Here is a 10,368-nt window from a genome sequence, read left to right on the forward strand (position 1 = left end):
GGGTGGTAAATTTGTCTCCAGCATTGAATTTTGTATCATTCGAGTGTGCTATTCGATAGATGTATTACTAATAATAATAAAAACCATGGAAAATGGAATCCTATTATTAATTATTAATATTAATATATGAAAAGGGTGGTTAAAAATAGAAACAGCAAAAGTAAGTTTTGATTAGAAGAGAGTGGTTAAAAAGGCATCCCCATTAATAGCAAGCAAATCCAGGCTCCAGCCTCCGTCCTCCAGCTGCCTGTAAATATCTCCTGTAATTCTCTCTCCTTTCTCACCTAAATTTTCGATCAGCTTCTGGCTTCCGTTTGACGGGCAGCTAACCAACTTGAACTCGTCATTCTTCCTTCCTTCTGCTTCCCCTTTCCCTTCTTCTCGCCATCACCATCTTCCCTTTACAATTTAATACTCAAAAACCTACCAATTAAACGGGGGGATCCCATTATCGTAGTTTTTCTTCTTTCTTCGATTCTCTTCATCTTCGCCCTTCAAATCCAAAGAGAAACTCGCTTGGAAGGCCTCACCCTCCTGGCTGGCGTTTTCTCCAATGGGTTCTTCTCTTCTGAAGGTCGTTTCTTCTTCGTTACAGAAAGGACGGGTATATATATATATTGATCCGAACCCATCTGGGGATCTAATGCTTTTCTTGTCCGTTTCAGATTTGAAGGCCAAGTTTCCCGGAAAATTTTCTTGGGCTAGGGAGTCTCTATCTAGAATTCCGCAGCGATGGGGACCAACAAGATGAAGGGCGTTTTGAAGGGCTTACGATACATTACTCAGATATTTGGTTCACATTTCCTTCCTTCCTCCCTCCCTCCCTCGATCTTATTCGTCCGGATTCATTTCCGGTTGAAAATTAATTAATTTTCTCTGCAACCAAACAAGATGTGAACTGTGAGTTGCATTTGCAGATGAGGACAAAGAACCGGAGATGCAAATTGGGTTTCCGACGGACGTAAAGCACGTGGCTCATATTGGGTGGGATGGACCCTCTGTAGACTCACCCAGCTGGGTACGTAATTAATCGTTTTCCAATTCCATGCAATTTTAATTAATTAACGGTAATATAATAATGGAGATGACAATAATCTCGTGTAATCAATGCAGATGAAGGAGTTTGATGCAACGGCACCCCAAGGGGCCCAGGGATTTCAATCAGCACCGTTAAATGCCAATGGGGAACCAATCAACTCGGAGGAAGATATCAAATGGGTTTCTGAAGGTTGGTTTGTTTGCTTGTGTTTAGCAGGCTGTCTATGGATTAGATTGGTTGGGATTCATATTTTAATCTAGACCTAGACCCGAACCCGAATAAATCACGATCCGGTTTACAAGTTTATACACAAATTTCTGTGTTGATTGGCTTAGGTTCTGGCCGGAAGGGTAGTTTAAAAGCACAGGATTCTGCAAACAAAGAACCGTCCCAGAAGCCCAAGACAACCAGACGCCACTCTTCGGCAGGGGGTTCGCCCACACCCGGATCCCCAAAACGCGATCCGTCCGGAAAATCGGGCCGGGCATCAAGGAAAAACTCGTCGGAAGGTTCGAAGTCGACCCGCCACAAGGATTCGGAAGCCCTACCTGACATCCCGAAGAAATCGCACCGCAAGAAGCCCAAGGATTTGGGCGGGTCATCAAAGTCGTCGCGCTCGAAGCAGGGCCCGCCCGCCCCTGACGGCCAGCCCCTGCCCGGATCCGAGAGCAATGGCGGCCTGGTCAGTCAGAACTCCAGTTCGAGGCCGCCCGTAGAGGAAGATAAAGGATAAAACAAGAATTTCACAGGGAAGAGTTGGGTGCATATTAATTTGTGTCTGTAGCTAGAAGAAAACGAAAACGAAAGCGAGAGAGAGAAAGAGAGAAGCTTTTGCATAGTTGCAAACAAAATTTTCGCTTCATCTGTTGTATGATTCAAAATATTCTTCCATCTCGTCCTTTTCATATATATATATATATGTGTGTGTGTGTGTGATTACAGACATATTATTCCTCAATTATTTGGATTAAATTAAACCATCATTTTCCCCAAGCAATTTTGATTTGAGCATTGCAATGCTTCGCCGCCACCATTATATATAATGTAAATTACTGTACAATTCTGTATTAAATTGGAGCTGCAACACGTTTGCTTAGCCCCATGAATTGGTTTGATCAAATGGGTTTCGAAGCCAATAATTTAAGAACAAACAAACAAGCGAGCAAACAGTAGCTGTATGGATATGTGTATAGATATATATATATATATGTAGGTCAGTGACAGACCTTGTAATTACACTTTTGCCCATTCGCCCCTGCAACGACGACCCAAGTCAGCAGTTAGTGTCCTCTCTCTCTCTCTCTCTCTCCCCCTCTCCCTCTCCCTCTCCCTCTGGTTTATGCGACTACTAACATAAGAGAAACAAAAAACCCAAGGATGGAGACAAGATAAACTGGTGTGACGAGAATGCCCCCAGAGAATGGGACAGGATTGGGAAGGCTTGGCTTCTTGCACAGCTTTAACTGCCCCAAACTAGAGGCAATTTTGGGGGACCAGAGACCCTCATCGATGCACAGTTCTGGGTTGCCCTCCAACTTGAGCTTGTCGCCTAACTTGGCTGCAAAATTGGCAGAAAATGGCAGCCTGCCCTTCAGGTTATTGTTCTCTAAATTCAATTCATTCAGAGAAGACAGGTATCCGAGCTCTTCAGGCACTGTCCCTTCAAGCCCATTGTTATCCAGGCCCAAATAAACCACGTTTCTCAGAAATGTCCCCATCGAGGCCGGGATATTCCCGACGAGTCCGGTCCCGGAGAGTCCTACTCCCACAATGCCCCCGAGTTTGTCCCAAATTTCCGGAATGTGCCCTCCAAAGAAGTTTCCACTCAGGTACAGCTCCTTCAGGTTGGGCATTTCTGCTAAGCATAGCGGGATTCCAGAGTTCGTGAATAGGTTGTAACTCATGTCCAGAAACTCCAAATTCTTCAGATTCTTTAAGGTATGTGGTATTTTCCCTGAAAATCGATTCGAGCTGAGGTCGAGCTTTAGAAGCTTCGGTAGTTCGCCGATTGATTCCGGAATGTTTCCGGTTAACCCATTGTAGCTAAGATCGAGAACCTTCAGCTTCTTCAACTTGTTTATACTGAACCGAACTTCGCCGCTGAATTTGTTTCTCGAGAGCATAATCTCTTCCAGGTTGGTCAAATCACCCAACCCACCGGGGATTTCACCGGAGACGTTGTTTCCTGTGAGAACCAACCTCCTCAAACTCGTCAAGTTACCGAGTTGGCCGGCGAGGGAACCGACCAAAGATGGGTTTTCAATGAACACTAGCTCTTCGAGAGATGATGCCGAAATTGAAACGGCGGACATGAAGACTGGCCTCTCCGTGAAGCATTTGTAGAAGAAGAGCTTTCGGAGGTGTTTAAAGGGCAAGAGGAGGCGAGAATCGACGGTGGAGCTTTCCGTGCAAGGTGGGTTCGGGGAGTAGTCAGAGACGTAGCCGAAACTCAGCTCCGTGACGTGAACTGCCTCAGCGGCGCCATCGACGAAGAAGTCGCAGGCGACGCCGTGGGGGGCGGAGGAGCAGAAGTCGTCCGGGAAGAGAGATCGCCACGGGACTTCCGAGTTGACGGCTTCCAGAACTCGGTACACCGATTCCTGCTCCTCCGAGTTGAGCGAAAGCTGTGCAACCACTATGCTACGCTGTAATACCGAGAATATCAGAAAGAAGAGGAGACCAAGAAGACAAGACGACGGAGAAGAAGGTGAAGAGAGAGCCATTTGAGAGAAAAACAAAAACAAGTGTTTCAAGCTAAAGACGGAGAGAGAGCTTTATAAGAAGTGGGAGCTTTATACGAAGTGGGTTATGGGGGGAGAGAGAGAGAGAGAGAGAGAGAGAGAGAGAGGGAGGAGGAGGAACCAGAGGCATGTTTCGGTTGGAAGATGAAAGAGAGTACAAAGTTGGCTTTCTGTTTGCAGAGATTTGCTTTACTGTTGACGCTGCTGCAGTTGGAATGACTATAGTGTCCTCCTTTTTGTCTTCTTCCACGCAGACTAAAGATTCCGTCGTTCTGAACCGTTGATTAGGCCCTGATTTGATTTCTGTGCCATGATGGGCAATTTAGCAATTTAGGACATTGATTATTCTTTCTAGTAGACTAAAGAAGATGCCTCGATGGATTTTCCTTTTTTGCATTAATTAATCTAAATAAAAATTAAAACTGTAGGGGGGCAGAAATGTAAAAAAGTGGTTGAAAAAGGAGCAGGGTACTATTACGGCTTGGGCACGACGCATGCATGCAATGCTATGCATGCAGGGGCCACATGGCGGATCATCAACGGAGCAGGCGGCGCGTAGGTGGGACAAAACGCTTTTATTTGTGTCTAGTCTAGTTTGGTTTGGTGGTTGGGCCGAACTGCTGCGGGCAGAATAAAGCCGGCGCAGCAGAGCCCACCAGACCGGAGGGCAAAAAGTGGAGGAATCCCCCCGCAATCTGGTACGAAGCAGCGAGCAGCGGCGGGGACCAGACACCGACATGGCGTGGCGGCAGCCGCCGACTGGTCTCCGATGAAAGCGACGCCTAACTGCTGGGGGATCTACACGTGTCATCTCTACGTTAATCTCATTTAATATATTTTAAAATTTTAAATTTATTAAAACAACTTATCCATTTAAATCTTATAATTAATATTATATAATATATTTTAAATTATCATATATTTTGATAATTTTTAAAATTTAAATAACATTATTCCTTTCACCAATTTTTAAATTATTTTATTTAATTTTATATTTTATTATCTATGTTTTGACCATTTTTAATTATCTAAGTGAAATTATTGTAATTCTAACAATAATTATTTTTATTTTTTAACTCTTTTTAAATTTATTTTTAATATGAATTTAAAAAATAAAATATTATTTTTATTTTTTTTGACAATTCATATTAATCATAAAATACTATTTTAATCATAAATTTGTTATTGATGTTAATAAACAATTTTGAATGAATTTGACAATAGAGATATTTTGATTAAAAAAAATCTTATTTTAGTGCTTATCATATGTATTAAGAAACACATAAAAAAAAAAAAATATATAATTATCAGTGAATTTCAAAAAATTTAACAAACAATCTAATAAAAATCTTAGAATGATTCCCAATCTTATCTTGACTATTCCATATCTTGATTCGAAAAGCATTCTAAATTTATCTTAATGTCTCTTATTTTGTTTATTTTAGCAAATACTCCCTTAATAAAGAAATAGAGAAAAATGTGAGGGGTACTGTTGATGTTCTGAATTGGTCGACTATGATTCATCGGCCCGCACTAGTGTAATGAATCTGAGAGGGAGAGAATGAGTTATCTGGTTCTATTTGTTGACCCGTCGACAGGTCCCTACAAGGTACTCCGATGCTCAAGTCAATTCACGAGTAAGTAAAGATGCAGAGTATTAGTAAGTTAACAGGGAAAAACATTACCAGGGCTCTCGCAAGAGCTGGTCGATATATGGGAGGAGGAGATCTCCTCATGCATGTACTGTACGTCTGCAGATGATGGGACAGAATACCTAGAGCCGGCGGGAACGCCCATGCAGCAGCAAGGTGCCGACGGAACCCTCATTAATATGGATAGGATCCGTCATTAATGAGAATGGGATCTAAGGTGAACACGCGGAAACCCAGACACAGCTGTAATGATGTTGTTGCAAAGGGCTAGGATAGGACTGACATAGGCCAATCAGATGGGCCGAGAAACTGGGGCCAGGTTGGGCCTGCCCCTAGCCTACTAATATTCTCTAGCGTATGGCTTTCTCGTTATACGAGCTGATCGGCTAGGCCGACGAGTTATAAGAGTCACTGGGAGCTCGCTCGAAGCGTAGTTGGGAGCTCGCTCAGATAGGCCGGCGAGCTAGAGGCATTTCTGGGAGCTTGCTTCAATCTGCGATTTGAGATTGGGTTTTAGCAATGTGTGACCTCGTTTCGACGAGCTCAGCTCAAGGTTTATTGGACCTCATGCGATTGGGGCAGCCCGTTGAATTGAGTCCACCCCATAAAGAGTAGAGCGAAAAATACCTGTAACTTAATGACTTATTTATTTATATAATTGAGGCTTAAATCTTAATTACAAGTTTAGAAATTAGAAGCAACAAAAGGAGTTAGGCATCCATCTAAATTAAAATAATGACCTAACTTTTAGGTTTAGTTTCTTTATTGTTTTTATGGACATCAAATTAAATTTTTAGCTCTACTCTATATGTTAGTGTGTGTGTGTGTGTGTGTGTGTAAATATATATATATATGAGAAATCCAAATGAGATAAAAATAATAAAAGAAATAAGTAATTAATATTAAACAAAAGCGAAGAAAAAATAGCAGCTCTAAGCAACCCAACCCCAACTAGGTCTGGATTAAAAGATTTAGGGGAGACCCTCTAGCTCAAAAGCACACCACCCCCTCCCCCCTCCCCCCTTTCTCTCAATTCTATCTTGTGCCAACCAACGTCGGCAACCACCATTGTAAAATTCTTGGTTGTCTACTTTAATGACATCTTGATTTTTAGCAAGTCCCAAGATAGACATCTTGATCACATCAAACAAGTTTTCCTAACTCTTAGGGTTAATAAATTGTATGCTAACCTTAAGAAGTGTTATTTTTTCCAACCTCAAGTGCTTTTCTTAAGCTTCATTATCTCTGCCTAAGCTGTAGCTATTGACCCTGAGAAAAATTCGAGCTATTAGAAAGTGGCCTGAACTTAGGACAATGTTAGAGATTTGTAGTTTTCATAGCCTAACTACTTTTTATAGGAAATTCATGAAGGGATTTGGTACTATCATGGCTCCAATTACAGATTATTTAAAGAAATGAGAGTTTTTTTAGCCTAGTTCAATTGATAAAGCCTTTAAGGAAATTAAAGAAATGATGGCCACAACCCATCTTATGACACCCTAATTTTATTAAAGTTTTTTAGGTTGCCTGTGATGCATCTGACATTGGTATTGGAGGTGTTCTTATCCATGAGGGTCGCCCAATAGCATTCTTTAGTGAGAAACTAAATGAATCTAAACGAAAAAATTCCACTTATGATAAAAAGTTCTATGATGTTGTCCAGTCTTTTTGCTATTAGAGGTACTATCTATTACAGTACGAATTTGTTCTATATTCTGATCACCAAGCATTAAGATACTTGTAGTATCAAAAGAAGTTGAACTCTAGGCATGTTAAATGGGTAGAATTCCTTATTGAGTATACATTTATCTTTAAGCATTGTTCTGGGGTCAAGGGTCAATAACAAAGTAAATGATGTCCTTAGTCGGGTAGTTTGTTTTTTTTAGGTGATGACTACAAAGGTTATTTGTTTTGATAAGGCGAAGGACATTTACCCTAATTCTCCTTATTTTAACTCTATGTACCTTGACGTTAGTCAAGAGAATCGTCACCCCTTTATTGATTTTGTCATTCATGATAGGTATCTTGAACAAATGAAAAAAATAAAAAGAAAAAACTAAGCTTATTCAAGTATCAAAGAGGGATGACTCGATGGGAAGAAGCTACAGTCTATTTATGTGATAATGAGATGTATTTATACACATTACAACACAAAATGTCTCCAAAAAAATAGGACTATTTATCTCCTAAACTATAGGAACATATTTACAAGTTTGAAATGAGAGATTTGGTGATGTTATCTTTTTCACACTACTTTATCTCTTTATCCTCTACTTTACCTTATCTCTTATCTCCTTGAATTTCTCTTATCTTTTTTATCTCCTTAATTTCGAGCATAAGAGATAACCTAATCATTTTAGTCTTTCCAACATATCGTTTTAAAAGAACAAAGTTGTACATTCCACATACCTCATTTAGAGACTTTCTCATATGGAAAATGCATACAAAGAGATTAGCTAGTCATTTTGGAAGAGATAAGACTATTGCACTTGTTGAGGATAGATTTTAGTGGTCATCTTTGAAAAGGGATATCTAAAGAATTGTTTCACAATGTCAAACATGTCAATTGGCTAAAACTAGGAAGAATAACACAAGTTTGTACACTCATCTCCCTATCCTGCATAGGCCATGGCAAGTTGTGAGTATGGATTTTATTTTAGGTATACCCAAGACTATTAGGGGACAAGACTCAATTCTCATAGTAGTAGATAGGTTTTCTAAAATGGCACATTTTCTTCCTTGTAGTAAGACAACAGATGTGTCCTATGTTGCTAAATTATTCTTTAGAGAAGTTGTTAAGTTGCATGGTTTACCTTCTTCCATAGTATTTGGTAGAGATGTCAAATTTGTCAATTATTTTTGAAAGACACTACAAAAGCTATTTGGGATAAGTTTAAATTCACTTTTCCCTTCCATACCCAAATTAATAAACTAATCAAAGTTGTGAATCATAGTTTAAGAGACTCGCATAGGTGTCTTGTAGGTGAGAAGCCTGGAAATTAGGATTTGGTTTTGCCAATTGCTGAGTTTGGCTCTAACAACTCTATTAATAAGTTCAATGTCAAAAGTCTTTTTGAAATTGTTCATGGTTACTCCCCCCACACCCCTATTAATCTTGTACCCTTACCTCCATAAGCTCAAATTTCTAATCTTGCTAAAAAATTGTCCAACACTTCCATGATATGTTGAGATTAGAAGGAAAATTGCAATGAGCAACGTTGACTATAAACTTGCTACCGATGTACATCATAAGGCTTGGGAATTTAACAAATGCGAATATGTCATGATTTGTATTTGTCCTAAGCACTTCCTTAAACAGTCATTTAAGAAACTACATGCTCGAGCTATTGTCCCATTTCCTATCATTCAAAAACTTGAACCTAATGCTTATTTACTCAACTTACCTAATAATATAAATATTAGTCATGTTTTCAATGTGGAATATTTAACTCTTTACCAAGACACATTTGAGCGTCATCTCTTGCCTATTAGTGTTCTTACAAGGTCACCAAGGTCCTTGTATGTCACGCATACGCAACAAAGGGATTTGATTAATCTTGTGCTTGACGTGAGATTGTTTTTTCTTGTCAAATGGAAAAACCATCCAATAACATATTCCAATAACACTTGGATTATTGAGAATTTTCGAGTCCTAGATCTTCAGCTCTTAATAGGGTTGCAATCAAACTAAGCCAAGCCAAGTTTCATTGGGATTGGGCTTGAGCTCGACCCGCCAAAAGATTGATGAGCTGAGCTCGGGCTCGAGCTTAACTCAAAGGTGTGATGCATGCAACGAGCAACAGCAAAGAGGGAAGAAAGTGTGCAACGATGGGCAACAATAGTAGACAGTACTTTAAAGAGGTGGCAACAAGCGAAGATAAAGGGTGTGAGGTGGCAAGAGGCCACAGTGGTGGGAGGCAGCAGAAGGCCACGACAGCACGACAAGGGTGTGTACGGTAGTGGTAGGTGAAGATAACACAACAAGTGAGAGCAAAGTAGAGGAAGGCAATAGCTAATAGTGGTTAAACCTTGAATGAAGGCTTGCAGCAACACTTGGGACAAAAGTCATTTGATCAAAAAAGAGAGAAGGAACTACTAGCTGAGAGGAAGATAGGGTTAGCCTACAGACAACAACTATTGGCAGGAGAAGAAGAGGAGACGGAGATGCAAGCGAGAGGAAGAGAGGAATAGGCAAAGACAATTGCTAGGGTTTGCTTTAGTCTCCCCTACCCCACTTGCCATTTATATATTGACTTGGGCAAAAAGTTTCTTTTGCCTTTCTACTGGCCTGATCCTTCCTAGGACAAAAATGTTGCCCATTGCTTTTCCCAATAATTTGCTTCTTCTTCTTGCAAAGTATTTCACTTGTTTAATATAATATAATATTAAAATGGATTATTTGTTAAATGGAATTAGCGTAAGCAATGGGGGAAAAGTTTCTTTTTCTTATGCAATTTAATTATATTATTATAATAATTTAAAGTTTGATAACTTTATGTTAAATAATATATTTATAAAATTATAAATACATGTATATATTAATATATTTATAAACAAACTTGTTCATGAATTATTTGCGAACTTCTAATCAAACATGTTTACAAGTCAATAATCGAGTCTATTGGTATTTATGAGCTTCCAATCAAACATATTCATGAGCTTTAATGAGTCAAGATTGTTTACAAATCAAATTTCAAAGTTAAGCTTAACTTTAACACGTTTATGTTCCTTCCTGACTGAAAGAGGACGATCGGAGTCGAGATCACAATGGTAGGGCGCGGGCTATGGCGACAACTCCGTCCAGGGGCGGTTGGCATCTACAAGCACTCCAACGCTCAAGTGAGTAAGAGATTAAGAAAAAGGCAGTGTATTAGTTGGTCAGAGGTCAGAACATACCTTGGCTTTGAGAAGAGCTGGCTGATATAAGAGAAGGAGA

At 39.9% G+C, this 10,368-nt stretch overlaps 2 protein-coding genes across 3 annotated transcripts; one reads left to right on the forward strand and one right to left on the reverse strand.

Annotated features, from left to right (window-relative positions):
* Positions 1-226: 226 nt before the first annotated feature.
* LOC127796564 (CRIB domain-containing protein RIC6-like) lies at positions 227-2,025 on the forward strand. Of its 2 annotated transcripts, none has more exons than XM_052328749.1 (5): positions 227-604; positions 666-793; positions 918-1,018; positions 1,114-1,228; positions 1,375-2,025. In XM_052328749.1, exons 2-5 carry the CDS (start codon positions 733-735, stop codon positions 1,770-1,772), a joined length of 675 nt encoding a protein of 224 aa, XP_052184709.1. In that variant the 5' UTR covers positions 227-604; positions 666-732; the 3' UTR covers positions 1,773-2,025. The 2 variants fall into 2 exon arrangements, with proteins under 2 accessions (XP_052184709.1, XP_052184708.1); XM_052328748.1 differs by having other exon boundaries at positions 227-574.
* A 48-nt stretch (positions 2,026-2,073) lies between these two features.
* Positions 2,074-3,869, reverse strand: LOC127796563 (piriformospora indica-insensitive protein 2-like). The gene has a single exon (XM_052328747.1). It carries the CDS (start codon positions 3,760-3,762, stop codon positions 2,377-2,379), a length of 1,386 nt encoding a protein of 461 aa, XP_052184707.1. The 5' UTR covers positions 3,763-3,869; the 3' UTR covers positions 2,074-2,376.
* Positions 3,870-10,368: the final 6,499 nt, after the last annotated feature.

The sequence above is a fragment of the Diospyros lotus genome, chromosome 3, assembly GCF_014633365.1.
Source record: "Diospyros lotus cultivar Yz01 chromosome 3, ASM1463336v1, whole genome shotgun sequence".
NCBI classification, from domain to species: Eukaryota; Viridiplantae; Streptophyta; class Magnoliopsida; order Ericales; family Ebenaceae; genus Diospyros; species Diospyros lotus.

Excerpts from the sequence above, each read along its gene's own strand:
- LOC127796564 (XM_052328749.1), top strand. The coding sequence starts at position 733 with ATGGGGACCAACAAGATGAAGGGCGTTTTGAAGGGCTTACGATACATT. Across the intron at positions 1,019-1,113 it reads CTGTAGACTCACCCAGCTGG|ATGAAGGAGTTTGATGCAAC; the intron begins GTACGTAATTAA and ends TAATCAATGCAG. Across the intron at positions 1,229-1,374 it reads TATCAAATGGGTTTCTGAAG|GTTCTGGCCGGAAGGGTAGT; the intron begins GTTGGTTTGTTT and ends TGATTGGCTTAG.
- LOC127796563 (XM_052328747.1), bottom strand. The coding sequence starts at position 3,762 with ATGGCTCTCTCTTCACCTTCTTCTCCGTCGTCTTGTCTTCTTGGTCTC.